We start from the raw sequence: 24400 nt of genomic DNA on the forward strand, positions 1-24400 counted from the left end.
TAAGTTTAAACAAAAATATTTTTTTTATTCAAATCAAAACCAAATTCAATATATTTTTATAAGAATTCTCACTCTTATTTAAATAACCTAAGAAATAAAAAAAATAACGACGGAAAATAAGAAAAAAATCATAAAATGTCACAGTGCTATGACAAAATGTCCATCATAATTTATCTGTTTGCATCTTAGGGGCCGAGATACTAGATTACTTAGGGTAAATAATATATCTTTTTCTCCTATAGATATATAGATATAGAATTTATTTATAATTTATTAGTAAATAACCGCATGAAAAAAGTTTTCTTTTATCCATTTAATCTGTGAATTCCATTATGGGCAATTTACATGTAACGATTAAAAAATAATGGGCAATTTACCAAAAACACATCTAATTAAAAATTCCCAAAAGGCATTTCTCTAATTACTTTTTTGGCTAAAACATTTCTTTTTAATTACTCAAAAATGAGTTTTTTTTTATAAAACAACTAGTGGTTGAATTTTAACAAAAAATATTAGAATTTAGAAATTCATAATCATTAAAATCTTTATTTTTTTATCAAACTAAATTCTTTTGTCATTAAGAAAGATTAATATCAATCACATAGGATCTAGAAACTCATAATGGTAAAAAAAAAAAAAACTCATTAACTTCAGAGGTATAACCTGATTTGTAAATCTGTTTGCATTTAAAAAATTAATTTAGAATGGAGCAAATTATTTTACAAAAACAGTCTGATTTATTTTTATCAAAATCTTTGATTTTAAAACCTTACAAAATAATAAAATTAGACACAAATCATAAAATGAACTTTTTAAATAAAGGAAGTTTGATAGGTTACACTTAAGGTGCTACTAAAGATAATTTTTTTAATACTTCAAATAATTTTTTTTAAATTTTTTTACCTAAAAGAGTCTATTTTATTTTTTATTTTTTTAAAAAAGTCTGACTAAAGCTATTTTCATATTTTGAATTATAAAAGGTATATTTTGTCAAATTTTCTAAAAATATCTATCTTAAATAAGTTGCCTTGTTTAATTGCATCCAAGTTGTCAATGCACATAATCATTTACTTCTCTTAAATACCGTTACAAAAATTTAAGTGCCAAAATACCATAAATTTAAAATATTATTCAAAATTTAATGCCTTCAATCCATTTCCACACATTTTGGCATGACTTACTTAAATTCATAATAATAATAGTACAAAAAAAAATTTGAAATCAACTTTAATTCCATTTTACAAATAATCCATCAACTTACTAACCATAATACACCATTATATTAAAATGCACAATTAATCTCAAAATGTTATATAGCTGTAAGAATAAATCTCTCTCTCTATATATTTTTTATTTACTTAGTTAACTAGTAGAAAATTTTTATGGGATTGAATGAGAATATTGGCTATTAGAATGGATATATATATATATATATATATATATATATTATTTATCCAGATAATCGATAAAAATTTTCTGTGTAGCCGAACGTCACCCACAATATTATTAGAGTCAAAGACTTGGATAACTTGTACCAACTAAAATAATAATAATAATACATAATTAAAATGCTTAATTATAATTAATATCAATTATTAAAATGTAGACATATGAAGATAAACCGAATAAGAAATAAAACCATTAATGAAAATTCATAATTAGACCTATTAAAATTGGATAACATTTATTTGAATAATATAAATAACAATGCTAAGTGTAGCGAAGGTCTTAATTAGAAGTGATAACAATTATTAAAATGTAGGCATATGAAGATAACCAAAAATAAAAATATTAATGAAAATTCATAATTAGACCTATTGAAATATGTATGACATTCATTTGAATAATATAAATGATAATACATTTATTATTAATATTTCTCACCGTATTGTGTAAAAGGAAATAAATTATAAGATCAGTTTATAATCTACAACCAAATAAGTAGATAGTGAGAAGAGTTTTTTGACATGTATTAATAGAAAATTGACCTTTTTTTACTATAGTAAAATTATCACCTTATAGTTAATTAGACATCCTTGTAGAAATGATAATGATTTATTTATATTTATAGTAAAAGATGATTATACTTCTTTCTTTTGTATATTATCCTGAGATTACACGAAAGGATGTAAATTAATATTTATATATTTTATCAAACTTATTCGATCTAAAGACTAGTTATTATTGTATTTCTTCACCTTCTTTTTGTTTATAGTAATTTAATAAAGAAAAATAAATGAAATATTTATTATATTTCCCTTTTGAATAATAGCATTCCTTCCATGCTCACTCTATGGCTTTCTTTATATTTATATATATATATACTTTCTCCTGGGTCACTTGTCCATATATCTCATTTCCTTTCTCTTTCTCTTTCTCTTTCTTACCGTCAAAATGGTCAGATGGAGAGGAAGCCTAAGCCTCTCCCTTATTCTTGTGCTTGGGAGCTGCTTGGTGCAGGCCATTAATGGACAAGAACTCACCAGAGGGAGTTTTCCCAAAGGCTTCGTCTTCGGCACTGCCTCATCAGCTTACCAGGTGCCATTCTAATCCCTTCTGCCTCCATTTTTTTTTTTTTTGAGCTTTCTGTTTTGTGCGACGAGTGTGGAGATGAAACGGAGAAGAAGGAAATGGTTTGGTGGAGAACCGTAAAAGGAGGGAGGAAGGAGAGGCAGGGCATCCTTCTTGGGATGTGGGATGTGTGTGAAGAAAGGGAACGCAGATTTATCATTTCTATTTTTTGGAATATGAAACTTAAAATTTTGGTTTGGAATCATCATGGACAAAGATTGGAAGATGTTCAAATCTGTTTAGAATTCTCTTTAATATTTGTAGTTTAATTAAGAACAATAAATTTGAATTTACATTTTAAAATCTGTTTTTATCTTTTTCACAGTATGAAGGAGCAGTGAATGAAGATGGAAGAGGGAAAGCAGTGTGGGACACTTTTGCTCATTCGTTCGGTATTCTCTTTGATTTTCCCTTATCAATAGACGTTAAGAGTTCATTTTTCACAATTGAGGTTTAATGGCTACACCATATGAAATCCAATGAATTGTCTTGGATTTGCAGGGAAGGTGATAGATTTTAGCAATGCTGATGTGGCAGTCGACCAATATCACCGATACGATGTATGATTTTTGTTGATTCATCCTAATAGTTTTTCTTAAATTTTTGCTCTTAAAGTTTTGTTGACACTACAAGGCTCGTTTGTTGTGATGACAGGAAGACATAAAACTCATGAAAGATATGGGATTGGATGCTTATAGGTTTTCCATCGCTTGGCCACGCATTTTCCCGAGTAATCGATCTTTCTCTCTTCGACAAGTTGCTAGAATCTGAGTGAATTAAACTAAATTTTTAATGAAGAAAGAGTATATTGGTTTGTGGGTTTTAGGGTTTAGAATGGAAACTAAATTTAACTCCTACATAGCACACAAATACAAGAATCTTATTAATTTTAAACTTAATTGGTTGATCTAAGACCAAAGTAAAGAACAAACATACAAACCTTGTATAGACTACTTAACTATGTCTGTTTTGCATATATTTGGTTCATCTTTGAAGTAATAATTTTGCAGATGGAACTGGTGAGGTTAATCAATTAGGGATCGATCATTACAACAAGCTAATTAATGCTTTACTAGCCAATGGTATGCTACTTGAAAAGCTTCAAAATTCATTTGTAGCATCTCCTCCTATTTAATAACATATTGCTTTTATAATTCTCAATGTGTAGGTATCGAACCATATGTGACGTTGTATCATTGGGACCTTCCTCAAGCATTAGCAGATAGAAGTAACGGATGGCTTGATCGCCAAATTATGTAATGCTTCTCCGCCTATAGAAATTTCTTTGAGTTTATGCCAAATAGATGACTAGGTATATGTTAATGTTAATGGCCAAGTGCTTCCCTCTTGTGATTTGCATTCCTTTTGTAATTCTCAGACAAGACTTTGCTATATATGCTGAGACATGCTTTAAGGCATTTGGGGACCGAGTGAAGCACTGGATTACCTTTAATGAGCCGCACACGTTCGCGATCCAAGGCTACGATGTGGGACTCCAAGCCCCTGGCCGTTGCTCGATATTCCTTCGGCTATTCTGTAAAGGAGGGAATTCAGCAACCGAGCCATATATTGTCGCTCACCATACTCTTTTATCTCATGCCACTGTATCTGATATCTACAGGAAGAAGTATAAGGTATCTTATCTATGCCATTAGAAATTTCAAAACAATAAATAAGCACAAAAGGCTAAGTTTAAAGTATCCTTTTGTGCTCAAATCATGAATGTGCTCAAAGTATCAGTGCCGAATAGTATTGAGTTTTGGTACTAGATTTCAAACCATGATAACATTTACCCATGTTGACATATTATCAGTGTCAATTGGCATCCCTAGTAACAAATTTCTACTCAATTGACCGATACAATTCGACAATTGAAATTATGATTAAGACTCATTTTCTCAATGATGCATGAACGCAAATCAATGTGAATACTTGTTATTTTAGCATGCTCAGGGTTCTGAGCATAAGTGATTCAATTTTGGTTAGTATTTCAGTTGATAAAAGAATTGATTGTGCAGGATGCTCAGAATGGATCGATTGGCATAGCGTTTGACGTCATGTGGTTTGAGCCTATGTCGAATTCAACGGAAGATATTGATGCAACACAAAGAGCACAAGACTTTCAATTTGGATGGTAAGGCTACTAAATCTGTTCAAATTTTATGTCTATTATCTAATCCTGATTATGGAGCACTTGAAAATGAAGAACCTTAGCAATATCATGCTGCTCTTAAAGACTAAAACCTTAACCGATAACAGGTTTATGGATCCATTGTTCTTTGGTGACTATCCAAGCTCAATGAGGACAAGAGTGGGAGACAGGTTGCCAAAGTTTTCAACAGCCGAAGCTGCTCTCGTTAAGGGGTCCTTAGATTTTGTGGGAGTAAATCATTACACCACATATTATGCAAAACAGAACCAAACTAATATGATTGGAATCTTGTTAAATGATACCATTGCAGATTCTGGCGCCATCACTCTCCGTGAGTATTGAAATCTTATTACATGCTCTTTACAATGTACAGTAATTAGTGAACTGGTGGTGTTCTTGTTTGTCTAACATCTATTTGTTCTCGTTATGCAGCCTTCAAGAATGGAAAGCCAATCGGAGATAGGGTGAGTAAATCTCATTGAAGAATTGAGTAAACACTTATGTTACTTTTCTAAGTTATATTTATCACTAGTCTTGTATCTTATGTTTCCGACTACCGATCGGGAGTCCTTGTGGCGTAACGAGACCTTGCAATTGATTTTGTGATGCAGTCATCTTCAATATGGCTTTATATTGTACCTGAAGGGTTAAGGAGCCTGATGAATTACATCAAACAGAAGTATGGAAACCCTCTGGTTATTATCACAGAGAATGGCAAGCATCTTGATTCTTACAGATTTCAAGACTACCTTCTAAATACATCTAGTTACAGTAATTTACAATGTTATTATGAATCGTATCAGGCATGGATGATTCCAACAACCCATTTACATCAATTGAAGATGCTCTCAAGGACGATAAACGAATCAAATACCACAACGATTACCTTTCGAATTTGTCTGCTTCCATAAGGTAATTCCTAGTCCTCTGATTTTGCCAGTGAGATGCCTAGAACTGAAAGCGATCAGTCTCAGGAATAAGATTAATCATTCTAGTAATGCAACTTCATGTTGAAAGTATGACTTGGACAAAACTGATGCCGAATGCATACCGATACGGATGAACGAGAAATAAGATGAGACATACAGTGATTGTTTGGAGTTGACAATGGATTTAACAATTAGAATTGCATGTGTTGTTGTGTTATGCAGGGAAGATGGCTGTAATGTGAAGGGATACTTTGCCTGGTCTCTTCTTGACAATTGGGAATGGGCCGCAGGATATACTTCACGATTTGGCTTGTACTTTGTCGACTACAAAGACAATCTCAAGAGATATCCAAAGAACTCTGTGAGCTGGTTCAAGAAATTGCTAAAATCTTCCTGAAGAACAGGGCAACCTGGTTGACCTACTAAAGTATTTGCAAAATGGATATTGCTTTGAAAGGAATACGTGAAGTAGATTGTTGGTCGCACAGGCATAAGAATCGTTATCTTGTTTCATGTTAATTCTCATTCAATAAAAGTGAACTTTGATTATCAATTCTATACCAGTTTTCTATCCCAGAAATATTAATTTTATCTATTCAATTGGGTCAGCTTGTTGGCCATAAACACATCCAAATTAAGTGCTCTCCATCTGAACCATGAAATGAGATTTACTCTTAAGAATGGCAGAAGCAGTACAAAGGCCTAAAAGGCAGTTGAGAGCTTCAAATTACCTTATTCTGGAGAATCTTTCGGCTCGCATCAAAGCACTGATTTGGGTGGTTGATGCCGCTGTCGTAGTGAGCATCGTGGGTAGCCTCGAGTGTCAATGTACAAGCTATCTGAGATGGTCACAGTGAAGTTTAGGATCAATGCAATAAAAGAAGTCAAAATCTCAACGATTGGAGCTTGTTTGTTGATGCAAGAGCTCTGAGATTTAGGAATTGGAATACCTGATAATGTTTGTTCCGAACTTTATCCAATATGCCATCTACTGAGCGTCCACAAACTCCCATTTTAGTAAGAGCAGCTCTCAAATTTTCCTCACTGTTAAGATAGATAAGATCTAAACCGTCAGGAAACAAATATTTGCAACTTGTGCATGAAATTTGTGGATGACTGGTGCCGATCATTGGATATATTCAAACCATCTGGAGCCAATGCCAATCCAGACAATGAGGTGAGAAAGAAGCAGTAGCAGAGGAGCTGGTGATGCCAGATAGGTGCAGGAGATGAGCATAAAGCATGGGATGTCCAATTGATTAGAAGGTAAAGACTTGCTATAATGAGGACAAGGAATCAATTACGAACAGGCGCATGCCATGAGGAAAAAAAATTCGTTTCACCCCCTAGCTAACTTGGCGGTCGGCTATAAGCTGACTTCGTGATTTATTTTTCTTCACGTGAGAACGAACTCTAAGAGGCATTTGGTGTTAGTGTAATCAATCTTTTTACAATAATCATCTTGTTAATTTAATAAATAATTATATATGAAAAGATGTGTATCTAATTTATACGGAAATGGTATATGCTCACCTCCCATGTTAGACTGAGAGGGCCATCCATGCATGACATCCGGAAGTGATCCAGACACTCGAAAGTGTGGAGAGTCGCGCATGAATCATGCATGAGGAAGTGAGCACCATATTAAATCTCCTAATCTATAGGTATGTCTATGCAAATAAATGATTAAACAAATCAAAAGACATCTAGAAAAAAAATCAATTGAGTAACCGTTCAACGGAAAAGGTAAAATTGTCACTCAATCCTTCTAAAGTGGTCTCATACTTTTTGGAAGGAGATAAATCATGGAAATTCAAAAATAATAGCACATGTAGGGTTGAGATAATCAAGAGAATATTCTGCCTCTATTGAGAATCAACTTAGGTTTATTGACAAAGTGGTGTGTCTATGATATTATATTATGTTTACATGAAATTTCACTCTACAATGATTAATTTCCTTTATTTTATCTTTCAAAAATTTTGTATGTTTCAAAAATTTTAATTACAGCAAGTGGGAATATATGTATTACTACTTGATGATCTTATTCTGAGCTAAAACCAATATGTTTAAGTAATAATATTGAGGGTGTTACTCATATAAATTTTTCCAAAGAAAGAAGAGAAGAGGAATAGTTATATCTTTATAAATTTGTTCAAGTGACATAACATTATCCAATATACTCCTATAACTCGACTTAAAGTCCAAACTGAATTGGTATTTAAGTGGTAAATTTAAATCACATGTATAAGATTTGAATCCCTAGAAAATAAGTTCCTCCCATGTAAGAAGCCATTTAAGTGGTAAATTTAAAACAGATGTATAAGATTTGAATCCCCTGGAATTTATTTTCTTAGAAAATAAGTTCCTCCCATCTAAGAAGCCGCTCAATAAAAGGACGGTAAAGGAGTTGGGTGAACATTATGACATTTTTACATCACATGTAACTCAACTTAAAGCTAATATTAAACAATGAAGTAATCAGACGCTCGAATAGTTTTAATTTTATTGCAAACTGATAAACATTCAAGGCACAATTATACATAGAAATTTGAGTGTTTTTTAAATTTGATAGTATCATATTATACATAAGTTTAGTCGTATTATATTACTATTCTCATACTTGTTATATAGGCTTTTACTTATTGGAGTGGAACAATAATGGTTATAAAATTGACTATCCAAATCTGCAGCGTCTAATAGTGACCCCTCAAGAATAAATATATTCTTTCAGTAATGTAATATCTCCTTATAATACGCCACAGGAAGTCACTATGACTCTCCCAAGATACCCCAAGCATCAACATTACAACCTATTCCTGGTCTATCACAACTAATTCATGAACAAAGACCTGCACATGTGAAGTTCAAAAGGGATACAGCAAATAAAATCTGGACTTTACCCTCAGCACAACAACAGACTGGTGCTATATTTGTTATACCAGAAAATTTAGGAAGATTTCATGACATATTCTCCAGATGAGAATCTATTACAAAAAATTATGTAGCCAGCCAAGGTTTTACTGACTCTCATGATAAAATAGAATTCATGAAAAATTTACTGGGAGAAACAGAAAAATTAGTATGGATCCAGTGGAGAATGTCTTATCCCATGGAGTATGAAGTCTTGATCAATATCTCTGAAGGACGAGAAAGTACACAGAATATTCTCTCCCAAATGCGACGGATATTCTCTTCAGAAGACCATATTTCAGGATCCACTGTAATCCAAGATCAAACATACAGAGATCTGGAAAAATTATCTTACGATAATATTAAAAACATTATCCAGTATCTTAATGACTATATGAGGCTAGCATCCAAAACAGGTTGATTATATATCGGACCAGAGCTCTCTGAAAAATTATGGCTCAAAATGCCTGGAGACTTAGGCAACAAGATAAAAAGTGCCTTTGGTGAAAAATATACATGCCTCACTATCGGCGTCTTTCCCATAATACTATTTGCATATAAATTCCTGGAACAAGAGTGTAAAGATGCTACATTTAAGCGTTCACTTAAAGATCTTTGTTTCTGTAGCCAAATTTCAATACCTGGCTACTATAATACTGAGAAGGAGAAGATAGGAATAAAAAAAATCAAAAACTTATAAAGGGAAACTTCATGGTACTCATGCTCGAATTGAAAAGAAGAAACACTTGGTAAGAAATAAAAAGTGTAAATGCTACCTATGTGGGCAAAAAGGTCATTTTGCAAGAGAATACCTAAATGAAAAAAGAAATATAAAAAACTAGCTATTTTCGAACAAATTGATTTACCAGAGGACTGTGAAATACGGAGCACAAAGTGATACTATTTACAATATCTCAGAAGCGGAAGATGACTACGAAGACCTACATAAATCCATCCAAACCATACATCTAAATGAGCAGATTTATATGCTAGGGGAAATTGATGGTGGATATCGCCCTCTAAGTCAGAGTAACAGACAAGCAAATGCAATGCCCCCGTCAATGACACCATAATGAGATAATATTCCCTCCTCAGCCTTCCAAATCTGAAATAGGTTTTTATTTCTTCAGGAAGACAAAAAAATCTTCAGAATACAAAGGGAATCTACTTGAAAAACTTTAATTACAAAGTCCTAAGAAGTCGATACAGATAAGTGTAATTAGAAGCAAAATTCATACAACAAATTCTTTTAAATCAGGTTTTCTGTCTAACACTCACTGATGTTGAATTTCTCCGTTCCAAAAAAAAAAACTTAAAAGCAGTGCCCTTAATCAATAGCATTTCCTATTCTTTCAAACGATAATATGATAGATATCGATGTCAGTCACGCTGAGGAATGCCTGGACTTCTTTTTGGGACGTGAACTTTCAGCATTGGCGATGAATGAATCAGCTCTAACATTGTCATGGGCTTCATGCATTTTTAATTCCTTTGCCTTGTTCTGCCACAAAAAAACAAACACATAAGAGAAGAATAGCCAGTATGGAAGGAAACAGATGAGATGAGGAAATAGATTGCAAATTATGGAATCTAGGAAAAAAATTGACATGAAAAAAATATATGAAAAACTCAAGTTAGGGCAGATTTTAGGCATTACAGCTTTATGACAAATAATTATTTATCCGTCAATGTACTATAAGAATTACAGCTTTATTATCCATATACTTCTCTATACCCTATATACCATACACCATTAGTGCATTGTATTTATTATTCCTTTTTATTAACAATCATAAAGCCTCGTAAAAAGTCTGTTGAAGGATAAAATCAATAAGTGAAGGACAGACACAGGTTAATGATGATGAAGATCATGTTGTGCACAGTGCATATACTGATATTCATGGCAAATTTTCTTTTCACCTATTCTAATATTGTTGAAACAAGTGTTCAAGTTTTCTTAATCAGTTATTCCCAGCTATTCCCAGTAGGTGCTTCAAATGTCTAACATACAACTTTGAGGCGTTGGTATATCGTGCAATAAGTCAAAGGAGCTTGTATAAGATTCCCTATGGTGCTCGGTTGTGCATTGTTAGATGCCTAATGCCGATCTAGCACAAACATAGTTGAAGGAGTTCACTCAAGATTTCCTTGTGGTACTCAGGTTGCACATTGCTTGAATGCCTAGGCTGCTAGGCAATCGTTCAAATGATGAATGACATCATTAGTTAAAAATAATCACAATCATCAAGCACCAATAAACGACCATAGTCAAAAAAAGAAAAACAAGCCATACAACTAATTTGCTTGATTTTCAGAGTTGCACGATAATATGAACGTACAAGTACCACAGAGATGAGAAAAACAATCATAATGAGAATTACCAAATATACAAAAGCATAACAAGTACCTTCAAGGACTTTGTCATTGCAAACAGATCATTCTTGTCATTGTCAGATTTGTTCGAATCAGAAATTTGAGAGGGTTCCTGTCAACAGTGAATATGACCAAAATTACCAATATATTAATGAAACAAATTCCCTTATAAGGCATCCAATGGCTGAGCAACAAACCTTCGGAGGGACAAAAGCAGCTTCTCTTTTTCGCTTGTTTTCAGCTACTTTTTCTGCCTGCTTTTCCTTCTTTTCTTGCCACTTCTTTGCTGATTTCTTCTTGACACTCATGAAATACTCACCACTTTCTAATTGAAGATCAAGCTGAAAAAGAATTAACAGGCTCTAAAACTAGAATAGGGCACTGAAGTTCTGAACTAGAAATCACAATAGAACTGATATCCATAAATACAATTGAATCCCTCTAATACAATATATTAATAGGATGCCGTATATACCACGGCTGTCAAGGAAAGAATTTACCAACATATCTCAAGTTTCAAGTTAAAGAGAATTCAACAGTCTGACTACATTTTCAAGAAGGTAAACATAATCTTTAGGTAATATCCAGTTTAATGTAACCAAAGTATCTATAAACTAACAACTTTGCCAAATGTTTAAAAAAAATAAAAAGCAATAAGTAAAAGATATGAAACACTAAAGGGATTCATGAGAAGATCATGTATAGATAATTATAATTAATTTGCTTGATTACACGTGCATTCTAGAGAATAGTGATTATTAAATTCCTTTTGTACAGTCATCATACCTGAATTATCCAATAACTGGATTTCCATTCCAGTGAATATTGATTAGTGTATTACATATAATTTTAACTACAAGAAAATGTGTCAAAAATCTTTAAATTTTAACAAGTGTCGTGCAGACAGTTAGTGATGATTTTTTTATTAAAAAAAAATCAAGAAAAAAGTAAATTCTTTTTTCTCAAACCAGTAAAGGAAAACGAAGGGACTAATGATCTGTAAGTGTGAAGGTCTAGTCTGAGATTTAATGTTCACAAATTGCAACAATAACTTCACCTTGCTTGGTGGCTGAGGAGGAGGGAATGGAGTATATGGTTTCTTCTCCTTAGCCTTTACTTTCCTTTGAACATTCTTCCTGGATAGCATTAAGAATGCAAAAGGGTATATGAGTTTAAACAGGATTCTTGTAAAGTAGTAACATAACCATATATGTAAAAGAAATGCAGAATCATCATACTTTTTAAATTTTGGAAGGAACCTATCCCAGTTCTCATTGGCTAATGCTGGATTTTTGGCAAGTTCACGTTTCATGAGAAGGGTCTGTTTTTGCAACATCTCTTTTAAGTGTTCATATAGTAAGAAAGTAATGAATCACTTGCTAATGCAATCATACCCATTTCCAGAGAAGAAATACCTTGATATGGTAAACAGGATGCATCTGGTTATGTATGCAGTCTTCTACTATTCTTCGAACTTGTTTTAGACCCTTAAATGAACCCATGGCTGCAACTGTGCTCCCCTAGTCAATTTGTAAGCTTTTGGTTAGAACATGACATTAAGAGATTTAAAATAGTAGGAAATTGCATAAAGAGAATAGCACCTGAACCAATATATAGCATTCAGTCAAGATTTCAATGGCCTATAATATAAATAACAAGAGTGTAAGTCAATTTAACATGAGTTAAAAGAATCAACTACTCCAGGATTACCAATGATGTTTACATATTAATCAGATTCTTGATTAGAGTGCAGACCTTTAGAGTAGATAGATTGGGTCCTAAAAGGCGTTCCCTCCGCTTTACAAATCGTTCCTGGCAAAATAAATAAATATACATGTATCTATTACACACACACGAATATATAATAATAATAATAAGTTATGAAGCCAAAACATGTACAATTAACTACTAGGCAGTGAAGTACATAACTGACAACGAACCCTTAATAAGTTATGAAGCTGAGCACGTACAATTACCTATTAGGTCAGGGAGAGCAAAGATGGCAAGTTGGCAACAACTATATTCCATACTATGAACAAAAGCAGCAAGATACTGTAACTTTAAAAATGCACCTACATAAGCCACTGGCACTTACAACTTCACATACTAAGTGAAGTTAAAGTATTTCATGATCTTTAGAATTGCATTAATTATCAAGATGCATGCTATAAACTGTTCAAACAATCACTTAGATAAATTATACTGATATGATTTTTGATACTATCACTACAAGCCAAAGTTTGATTTTCAAAAACTCAATGTAAATGGGAAAGAAAAAAACACTAAACTGTTATATGGTACAAGAACAAAAAAAAAACTAATTATTTATCCTTAGAACTAGGTGAATAGAGACACATGTTAAAGAATTAACTCTCTTTTCTACTTGTCAAGTGCTATACAAACACAAGCAATGGGATTGTTAGTGCAAAACATACAGGTAGATACTTTACTGAAGAGTCTCATGTATGAAGATTTTCACACTCTGACTTCACAATAGAACAGAATAGCTCTAAGCTGCCAACCAGGTGTCAATAAAATTCCAATATAATACCAAAAGGAAGTATAGCCAATAACTCAACTGAATACTATCAATTAGAACAAGATACGGTGACGAACTAGTTGCTGAAAGTGGTTACACTGGCTAGCATTGAAGTGATATGGAAGTAACCCAATATGGCTCCTCATTCAAACTTGCAAACAGAGAAAAAAAAAGGATAATGATTAAAAAGTTATGGATAATTTACCTTGTTGCGTATAAGGTTTCCAATCTTAATAATATCACATTGCATCTCATCATTCAGAATTTTGATTGCCTACAAAGGATCAGTAATACAATTAGGCAAACTTGTAAAACTGCTAAAACTATTAAAAAAGAATTATTACAAATTTATAGACATTGAATTCCAGGTGAAAGACCAACAAAAGAGAGAATGATAATGTAAGGAGAGGAAATGGCCACTATAATAATAATAACATCTTAAATAACAAATCCAACCTAGAGAAGAATGCATACCTGAGGTGCAGGGACACTGCGTGAAAGAAGCTTAATCAAATCCCTAGCTTTCATAATAATGTAGGGGTCCCTAGTTTTTCGAGTTGTTGAAACCGTCATTGATCCTTCAACCTAACGCAAACATCAAAACCGATTTGTGTAAAGGAAAAAAGTCAATAAATTACATAAAATAGAGATGGAATAAGAAAAATATAATTCCAACTATAAGAACCAGATTTTCCCTGCTAAAATCTACATAAAAAACGAGTAGAAAGTTTAAATGGCTCACCAGATTAAGTTCACATGAGACTCCAAATTCTTTCAATGCACTTTTCACCTTAGGCCATGCTTCTTGCAAGTACTTCTCTATAAAAATAAGAAATTGCAAACATCACATGAGGGGAACAAAAATAAAACAGGTATCTAAGAAGTGAAAAAACTTAGAAGAGAAATTTTATCAAAATCCCCGACCCTTAGGGCAAACGACGAACGAGTAAGAGAAGTTGCCGTCGAAAATAGAAGGTGAGAATCGTACCAAGGTACTGAGGGAAAAGCGTGGAGAACGAACTGACTTCGAGCATGCCAGACTCGTTCCAGGAAGGGTCGAACTTCTCAACCTTCCAGTGATCGATGTTGGGGTCCTCATCCCACGGCTTGGGCTTGTCATGCTTTCCCTTGTGTTTCTTTACCTTCGTCCCAGAAGCAAATGCTTCCCCTCCGCCGAAATCTTCCATGGACGCAATTGTCGAAATCGACGGCAGGAGCGTGGGCGTTGGTGGCGGCGGCGGCCAATCAGGTTTGGGAGGAGGGGGGAAGGTGGAGCGTCGCGAAAGAGTTTTCTTTTAACATTTAATTCGTAGATTGATTGTATATTTGTAAAGAAGCCGGGGCATTTCTATAATTACTTTTTTTCTAAACTCATAATTGTAAGAAAGATTCATATCAATCATATAAAAACTCATAATCGTCAAAAAAAAAAAAAAAAAAAACTTCAGATAAGGTATAACCTGATTTGTAAATCTGTTTGCATTTTAAAAATTAATTTAGAATGGAGCAAATTATTTCACGAAAACAGTTCGATTTATTTTTCATCGTTGGACCTTTCTCAAGATCAGCAGATAGAAATAACGGATGGCTCGATTAGGACGGTAAATGAATAAAGTTGGCTCGTGAGTTTTTCAAATCGGTTCAAAAAATATTCAATTTGTATTTGAATTTATCGAATTTGAGCTGAACTTGAATATGTTCGAACTATTTTTCGAGCCGAATTTGAGTCCAAATTATATTGTTCGAGCCGTTTGCGAACCTTAATATTCATTAATATAAGTTAAATATATATTAAATAAATAAATTTTGAGCCTTTCGAATTTATTTTTGAATAATAATTTGAATAGTTCATGAACATGTTCAAATATTTCGAACCGAACTCGAACCTGAGTCCTAATTCGAACCGAACTCGAACCGAATATTTTAAAATTTTCGAACTTCGAATCGAGCTCGAATATACCTATTTCGAGTCAAATTCGAATTTTAAATTTTTCTGGATATTTGACTTGATTCGATTTATTTACACCCTAGGTCTGATCGTCAAATTATGTACTACTTCTCCACCAATTGAAGTTTCTTTGAGTTTATATCGGTCCTTAGTAGAGTGTCATTGTTAACCCTATAATAATAAATCAAGATTTAGAGTTTGAAATTAACTATTAGGATGTGAATCCACGTTCACTTTCCTAATTTATCTTGATAGACGTATCGATCATCCCAAATTTAATATTATATTGTACACGTCGTTTCAAATTTAATGTTATCTTACTTGATTATTTATTTATTTTTCCTTTGAGTTTATGTCAAATAAATGATTAGATATATGTTAATGTTAATGGTCAAGTGCTTCCCTCTAGTGATTTACTTTGCTAAATATACTGAGTCATGCTCTAAGGCATTTGGAAACTGATGTGGCGATATGGAGGGGTCCACCCGATAGGGATCCGTTGTCAAGATGGAGGTCAGAGTCAAGGTGGTCAACATTCCGATATCATATAGCCAGATAGAGGATAATCGCATTGGTCGACCGGGAGAAGAAGGTTCCGATCCAACCCCACCTTTGACTCGGGGAGGTGTGCCGAATGACCGACGCTCAATGGAGTAGTGTTGGATGCCCGGAGGAGGGTAGACGATGAGCAGAATCTTGGCCGAGCGGACACGGCATAGACTCAGTGAAGTTTCGGTCGAGCGGACGCGGCATAGACTCAGCGAAGTTCCGGCCAAGCGGACACAACACAGGCCAACAAGGTTCTGGCCAAGTGGCTAACTCACTCGGCCCAGCACCAGACCCACTGTGTTATCTCTCGACATCCTTTTGGGAGTGAGTGTCGCTGACACTAGGCATGGTCGATAAGAAGATCGTACGATGGAAACTTCCACTGTCATATCAGAGATATGCTCGGCTTGTTAAGGTATTGTGTCAGAGACACTTTACTGACAAGTCTTTTCAAGGGAAACTTCGAGAAGCATGCTCGCCTGGGGAAACGTGCACGCGCGCTATAGGAGCTCTATATAAAGGGGGGCCATGTATCGACGGAGGTACGCGATATATACTATTTACGCTATAGTGTTCATTCTTATTGTTGCTTCGCCTTCTACATCGTCGTCGGTGACTGACTTGAGCGTCGGAGGGCCAATGTCGGGGACCCCTTCCCTGGCTCGTCACTGATGTCATCTGTTTTGTAGGGCGGAGCGGAATCTACAGGCGGTCGGCAAGAGCACCACATCCCCAGCTTTCCATCTCATCGACTTTCGGACAGGATCATATTGGCGTCGTCTGTGGGAACTTAACCTACATCCGAGTTGAGAAGATGGAGGGCGCTAGACGACTCACTACCGTGACGCTCACTAAGGAGGAGCTCGACATGCTAGCGGCGAAGATGGTCGAGCAGCAGGAACAGCAGGCGTTAGCCGAGCGACAAGTACAGTAGTTGGCGACGTCGACAGCAGGAGGACGAGCGGGGCTAGAAGACTGAGCAGAATAAGTTTCCATATGGGGGTACAATAGGAGGTTGACCAGCACGCAAGGGGAAGCGCCACCCGCGCCCCACCCCCTTCCATCGTGCCTTGTTCCAAACCCCCTCGGAAATAGCCCAGGCGAACCAGGAACAAGGATCATCTTCGGATGGCGCTCCCGTTCGGGATGCGTGAAAAGGCAAGGCGCCCAGAATCCACGCCTCACCCGAATGGATTAATCTGCAGTTCTCTCAAGAGATCTTGTGTGACCCTCTACCCAAACACTATACCCCACTAGCGATCGAGGAATGCAATCAAGCGACCGATCCAGATGATCATCTGGATAAGTTTGATAACGTAGTCACGCTGCACCAGTACACAGATGGAGTGAAGTGCCGAGTCTTTCTCACTACTCTCTCCGGATCAACACAATGCTGGTTCCGAAGACTGTCGGACGGATCAATATGCAGCTTCAAGGACTTCCGAACTACATTCCAGCACCATTTTACCAGCAGTCGACGCTATCAGAAGACGAGCATCAGCCTCTTTGCCCTAAAGCAGGGGCCCAAGGAAGTGCTCAGAGCGTACATCAAGCACTTTAACCAAGTAGTCATGGACATTTCATCAGTCTCTTCCGAGATGCTGATGAATGCCTTCATCCAGGGGCTTGTCGAAGGAGAGTTCTTCCGGTCACTCATCAAGAAACCGCCCAGGGACTTCGACCACCTACTCAAAAAGGTCAATGAGGAAGAAGCCCAAGCAGCAAGGAAAAAGGAAGAATCGATCGAGCCCGCGGCGGCATCTGAGCCACCGCGGGCTCGTGTGGCGACCGTCGAACAGCCACCAGTCGCCCAAAGGTCTAAAGGCAGAGGGAGCAAGGCCACACCCAGAGGCCAAGACACATGTCGTGTAGCATGTGACCTCCAGTCGGCAGAAGGCGGCAAAAGGCAAGGTATGGACACCAATGTTATGCTCTTTGTTGGACCCTGTGGGTATTTTGATGTGATAAACCAAGTTAGGTTAGGTTCTGCTTGTTATTTGATCCTTGTGTTTAACTGTGCATGAACTTAAGAGCGCAGGAAGTCGAGCGGAAGACGTAGCTAGCGAGAAGGACAGCACGAGAAAGGAGCCGACGGGCTCGGTGCGTCCGAACGACGAAAGAGCTGCGGAAGAGTACACCGGTGGACGAGAAGAACGTGCACGACGTTCGAGGGACGAGAAGACGGGTTGGAAGCCTGCCGAGGAGAAGGCCGGAAATTAGGTTCGGGTGAGCCCTATTTCAGTTGGCCGAAATCACCCAAGCGATCGGAGTTCGGAAGAAGAGGAAAAAGAGAAGCTGGAAGATATTTATACCATGTAGGTTGAAGGCAATATTTATACCATGCCGTCTGAGGCGCCTCCATCACCTTGAAGGTGCCTCATACCAGTCCGAGGCACCTTCAAGGGCATTGGAGGCTCCTCAGACCCAGTCTTCGTGACCGTTTGCAACCGGATAGAGTTTTATCTGGTCAAACTGCTTGGAGACGCCCTCAACCCTCTTGGAGGCGCCTTTAACACTCGGGATAAGATTTCCAAGAGCTATATAAAAGTCCCTGAAGCTAGGAAATTAATGAATCAACTCTGTAACAACTTCCTAGCAACTTGTAAGAGCTTTTAGTGTGTAAAAGGCTTCTCCGCCTTCAAAGAAGGAGACTTTTCTAGTGCGCTTTCCAACCGCCTTGGATTAACAACCTTCTTGGTTGTAACCAAGTCAAAATCGTTGAGTCTTCTTTCTTTTCTATTATTCTGCTTTATTTTATTTTCTTATTATTGCTGCTAATTTTAGAATTGAAAGTTTGAGGAGGGTATTCTTATTTTACAGGCAATTCACTAATCCCCTCTTGCCGGGCCCGCTGAACCAACATGTAGTATCAGAGCCTGACAACCTCAGAAGGACTAACCGCCGACTGAAGCAACAAAATGATGGCCGAAGGTAACATCTATCCACCAGCAGTTGAGGGAGAGTTTGCTTTCTGGAAGCAACGAATGGAGGTATATCTTAACATAGACTTTGATATTTTTTTAATAATGAAATTTGGTTATGAAACACCAAAGACAACGAATGGAGAAGACGTTGAACAATACCTCTGGACCAATAAGCAACGTGACGAGTTTATGGCAAACGCTCGGGCTAAATTTCACCTTCTAAGCATACTACCATATGAAGAGCTTGATAGGGTTGGCGACTACCAAAGTGCAAAAGAACTTTGGGAAAAGTTCTTAAAGCTCCACGAAGAACCAAGAGAAGCCGACTCCTTGATGGATACTGAACCGTCAGAAGACTCTGAGATCGAGGAAACTGTCGGGTCAGCCCCAACAGTCGAATTCCATCTCGAGGACACAGAAAGCTCATCTCATATGAGCATCGATGAAGGGGAAGAGTCTTCAAAAGAAGACAACTCGACAGGGGGGCAATCAACGACCGACAAGGTAAGTCAGGTATGGTCTCCACCTCCTGATCAATTGGTTAAGTCAATCAAAATGTTGCTGCAAGATTTTTGTGAATTACAAAATATTTTGTCAAAATATTTTTGCAAATCAGAATATTCCTGTCAATTAGAAAAATTATTAACTAATAGTGAGTTAAAAGAAATAACCTGTCAATTAAAGGATTTTGACAAACTAACAATAGAAAAGATACTACAATTTTCTGAATGTTCAAATTTTCCTATTTTAGATTTGAGTAATTATGATAAACTAAAATGGAAATTTAAATATCATAGTGTAAAAATCAAAGCATTTGATCTAAATTAAAACTTTAAACTTAGCGCTCTCAGCGAGAAAATTAAACATTAAAATTTTTTTATGAGGCTTTATCTAAGGAAGTGGTTGTTGCTCCAATAACCAAGAAGGTCTAGCGCCTCGCCACGACCTAGAAGTCAAAATATTGAAATAAAAATGTGTAATTAATTTTCTGATAAAGCATTAAAATTAGACTTAAACAATGCTTTAGAATTTTTTTTTTTTAAAAAAATTTAAATTCTTCAAAAATATTTTTAAACTTAGAAAAATGTCTAAAATTTTATACTTAGAAATTTTTTAAATACTTAGAAACTTTTTCAAAATACTTAGAAATTTATTTTGAACATGTCTATACACCATTTTTGCTGTGATCAAAGGGGGAGAAAGATAGGTACAAGTTTAGGGGGAATTTTTAATGTTTTTACTTAAAATTTATTTTTAACTTGTGTTGCAAATTCTATTGCAATCCTTATGCTTGAACTGCAAGTTTAGTAATTTCTATAAATTACTGTTTGTCTATTTTTGTTTCCCTAACTTGAACTTGGGTTGATGCACATCAAAAAGGGGGAAATTGTTGGACCCCGTGGGTGTTTTGATGTGATCAACCAAGTTAGGTTAGGTCCTACTTGTTATTTGATCTCTGTGTTTAAGTGTGCAGAAACCTAAGAGCACAGGAAGTCGAGCGGAAGACATAGCTAGCGAGAAGGATGACACGGGAAGGGAGCTGGCGGGCTCGGTGCGTCCGAAGGACAAAAAAGCTACGGAAGAATACACCGATGGACGAGAAGAACATGTATGGCGTTCGAGGAACAAGAAGCCGGGTCAGAAGCTTGCTCGAGGAGAATGCCGGAAATTAGGTTTGGGGTGAGCCCTATTTCGGTTGGCTGAAATCACCCAAGCGATCGGAGCTTCGAAAGAAGAGGAAAAAGAGAAGCTGGAAGCTATTTATACCATGCAGGTTGAAGGCAGTATTTATACCATGCAGTCTGAGGCGCCTCAATCACTTTGAAGGCACCTCAGACCAGTCTGAGGCGCCTTCAAGGGCATTGGAGGCGTGTCAAACCCAGTCTTCGTGACCGTTTGCAACAGGATAGAGCTTTATCCGGTCAAACTGCTTGGAGGTGCCCTCAACCCTCTTGGAGGCGCCTTTAACACTCGGGATAAGATTTTCAGGAGCTATATAAAGGCCCCTGGAGCTAAGAAATTAATGAATCAACTATGTAACAACTTCCTAGCAACTTGTAAGAGCTTTTAGTGTGTAAAAGGCTTCTCCGCCTTCAGAGAATGAGACTTTTCTAGTGCGCTTTCCAACCGCCTTGGATTAACAACCTTCTTGGTTGTAACCAAGTCAAAATCGCTGAGTCTTCTTTCTTTTCTGTTATTCTGCTTTATTTTATTTTCTTATTATTGCTACTAATTTTAGAGTTGAAAGTTTGAGGAGTGTATTCTTATTTTGCAGGCAATTCACCTCTCCCCTCTTGCCGACCCCGCTGCACCAACAAACCAGTCAGTGATGCACAACACGCGCGACTACTATGATCTGATACTGATCATCAGTCGACCGACGCCTAGAGGATACCGCCGCCAATCTCCATCTCCCGATCGGCGACATAGACATCAATCTACCGGCGGCGAGAGGACGAAAGAAGGGTGCCCGAGTGACACCATCAGCACTAGAAGAGGGATAACACTGATCCCTCCCAAGTCCCGGCTGAGGAAAATAGATTCTCCGCTCGGGAAGAAGAAAACAATAGTAACACCGCCCAAAGAGATATAGGCATGATCGCCGAGGGGCCAACCGGCGGCGACTCCAACAGAGCTAGGAAATCGTATGCTCGGCGACTGAAAATCCACGTCGTGGGATGTAATAAGGAGAAGACAGAAGGGCCCGAGATTCGCTTTGGCCCCAGAGATTTAGAGGGAGTGGAGATCCCTCACGACGACGCGTTGATCATCCGAGCGGTAATTGCTAATTACACTATTCACCGAACTTTTGTTGATACAAGAAGTTCAGTGAACATCATCTTCAAGAAGACATTCGATCAATTGCAAATTGATCGAAACGAGTTGCTGCCTATGACAACCCCTCTCTACGGTTTTACGGGCAATGAAGTACTACCGCTCAGATAGGCTCGGTTGGCCATATCGCTAAGAGAAGAGCCGCTGAAGAGAACCAGGACCTCCAACTTCATCATGGTGAACACACCGTCGGCCTATAACGTCATCTTGTCCCGACCGACCCTCAACAAATTCCGAGCGTTGGTGTATACATACTACCAAAAGATTAAATTTCTGGTGGACGACCAGGTGGACGAAGTCAAAGGCGATCAGCTGGCTGCTCGGCGATGCTACGTCGAGATGGTCAAGTCTGAAGAGAGAAGCGCTTGGAAGAATCCACGCTTAGAGGTAAACGCAATCACTGAAAAACCTCCTACATTGGTATACAAAGAAAAGGAGGAGGTTCAAATCCACCCAAGCCGGACGGAAGCAACCACCTTTATCATCGCCGACATGGAGGGTAAGAAGAAGGCAGAACTAGTTGCATGTCTTAGAAATAATCACGATGTGTTGGCTTGGTCGACACACGACCTTCCCGGTATCTCCCCGAGTGTGGCTCAGCACAAGCTTCATATCTAACTGGACGCTCGGCCGATAAAGTAAAGAAAGAGGGACTTCAACGTAGAACAGAATTTAATCATCCAGGCGAAGATAGAGATGTTGTCGGAGGCTGGCCATATAAGGGAAGTCCAATTCCCAGGCTGGCTCATTAACGTTGTGCTAGTCTCCAAGTCGGGCAATAAATGGAGGGTCTGCATCGACTTTTGTGACTTGAACAAGGTTTGCCCAAAAGACTTCTATTCATTACCTAGGATAGACCAGATGGTGGACTCAACGGCGAGTTGTGAGCTAATTTGCATGCTCGACGCATACCAAGGGTATTATCAAGTGTCACTCACCTGAGAAGATCAGGAGAAGGTCAGCTTCATTACAGCCAACGAGACATACTGCTATAACGTCATGTCGTTCAGACTCAAGAATGCGGGTGTGACTTATCAGTGACTCATGAACAAGGTGTTCCAAAGGCAAATCGACCATAACATGGAGGTATATGTCGATGACATATTGATAAAATCTCTCCGTGCTACTGACCTATGCGCAGATATCGAGGAAACCTTCCGAATGCTGAGGGCTTATGGAATAAAGCTGAACCGGGTAGGTGTTTATTCGGCACAAAGAGTGGTCACTTCCTGGGTTACATCATCACTGAGTGGGGTATTAAAGTCAATCCAAGCAAGGTCAAGGCACTACAGGACATGTCGCCGCCTTAGAGCTTGAAGGAAGCTCAACAGCTGACCGGTCGGATCAGAGCACTGTCTAGATTCATATCCAACTCATTCGACCGGAGCTTGCCATTCTTCAAAGTGCTTCGCCGAGCTACAAAATTCCAGTGGGACCCCGAGTGTGATCGAGCATTGGAAGAGCTTAAGGAATATCTTAACTCCTTACTTGTATTAGCTAAGCCGATTGTTGGTGAGTCACTCTGATCTATTTATTATCCAACGAACATGCGGTTGGATCGACTCTAGTTAGGCAGAACGGCCAAGAACAACAACTTGTATACTTTTAAGCCATATATTGAAGGATGCAGAGTCTCGCTACACCGGTCTGGAAAAATTAGCTTATGCATTAATACTTGCCGCTCGCAGGCTTCGTTCATATTTTCTAGCACACTCAATCATCGTGTTGACTAATAGCGCCTTGGGACGGGTCCTACTCAACCCCGAGGCATCGGGAAGGCTGATCAAATGGATGACCAAGCTAAGTGAATTCGACATACAATATCAACTTTGAACAACAATCAAGGCCCAGGCCTTGGTGGATTTCATCGTAGAGGACCAGAATGTCGAGCCGGAAGCAACGTGGAAGATATATGTTGATGGCTCATCCACTCGACAAGGTAGCGGGATTAGCATCTTGCTCATTTCACCATGGAAAAACCGGGTGCAGCTTTCCGTTTGGCTTGACTACCGCACCACCAATAATGAAGCTGAGTATGAAGTATTGATAGCCAGCTTACAGGCAACCCGACATGTGAGAGTCGTTAGAGTCCTCATTCACTCAGACTCTCAGTTGGTCGCTCAGTAGCTATCCGGGACGTTCGAAATAAGCAATGCCCAACTCAGGCTCTATGTGGAAGCCTTCAAGAAGCTAAAGACTAACTTTCAGGAGGTCATTATACAAAAGATCCCCTGATCGGAAAACCAGACGGGGGATGAGTTGGCAAAATTAGCAAGTTTATTGTTACCAATCATCATAGGGCATCCAATTGAATAGGTCTCGCTCGTGGCACAAATTGATCGAATGGAAGGGATAAGCTTCCCGAACGACTGGAGGATGACTCTGATAGAGTTCTTGCGGTCGAGAGTTACACCGGTCAATCAACAAGAAGCTCACTTGCTGAAGAAGAGGGTCGGACGGTTCACCATGGTCGGGAACCAACTTTATAAGAGAGTATTCTCCAGACCCTTACTTAAGTGCGTTGGATCGGAAGATACCGAATACATTCTGCGAAAAGTGCACCAAGGTTCCTACGGATGTCATCTGGGCGACCGTGCGTTGGCTCGAAAGATACTCCTAGCCCAATATTTTTGGTTGACCCTCCAAGAAGATGTCGCTCAGATGGTA

General features: G+C 37.6%; 2 protein-coding genes across 2 annotated transcripts; one reads left to right on the forward strand and one right to left on the reverse strand.

Moving 5' to 3' along the window:
• Nucleotides 1-2339: 2339 nt before the first annotated feature.
• On the forward strand, nt 2340-6205 carry LOC122002615 (beta-glucosidase 6-like). Its single transcript, XM_042557841.1, has 13 exons — nt 2340-2538; nt 2897-2963; nt 3073-3131; nt 3226-3301; nt 3582-3653; nt 3740-3827; nt 3950-4205; nt 4590-4705; nt 4831-5054; nt 5156-5187; nt 5335-5437; nt 5527-5635; nt 5875-6205. Exons 1-13 carry the CDS (start codon nt 2395-2397, stop codon nt 6047-6049), a joined length of 1521 nt encoding a protein of 506 aa, XP_042413775.1. The 5' UTR covers nt 2340-2394; the 3' UTR covers nt 6050-6205.
• A 3433-nt stretch (nt 6206-9638) lies between these two features.
• LOC122002616 (KRR1 small subunit processome component homolog) lies at nt 9639-14789 on the reverse strand. The gene is made up of 12 exons (XM_042557842.1): nt 14466-14789; nt 14220-14296; nt 13952-14062; nt 13683-13751; nt 12694-12750; nt 12540-12578; nt 12354-12458; nt 12177-12259; nt 11996-12074; nt 11136-11279; nt 10973-11050; nt 9639-10066 (listed from the first exon to the last, which is right to left on the reverse strand). The coding sequence occupies exons 1-12, from the start codon at nt 14662-14664 to the stop codon at nt 9950-9952; spliced, it is 1158 nt and encodes a 385-aa protein (XP_042413776.1). The 5' UTR covers nt 14665-14789; the 3' UTR covers nt 9639-9949.
• Between the last annotated feature and the right edge of the window lie 9611 nt (nt 14790-24400).

The sequence above is a fragment of the Zingiber officinale genome, chromosome 7A, assembly GCF_018446385.1.
Source record: "Zingiber officinale cultivar Zhangliang chromosome 7A, Zo_v1.1, whole genome shotgun sequence".
Lineage (NCBI taxonomy): Eukaryota > Viridiplantae > Streptophyta > Magnoliopsida > Zingiberales > Zingiberaceae > Zingiber > Zingiber officinale.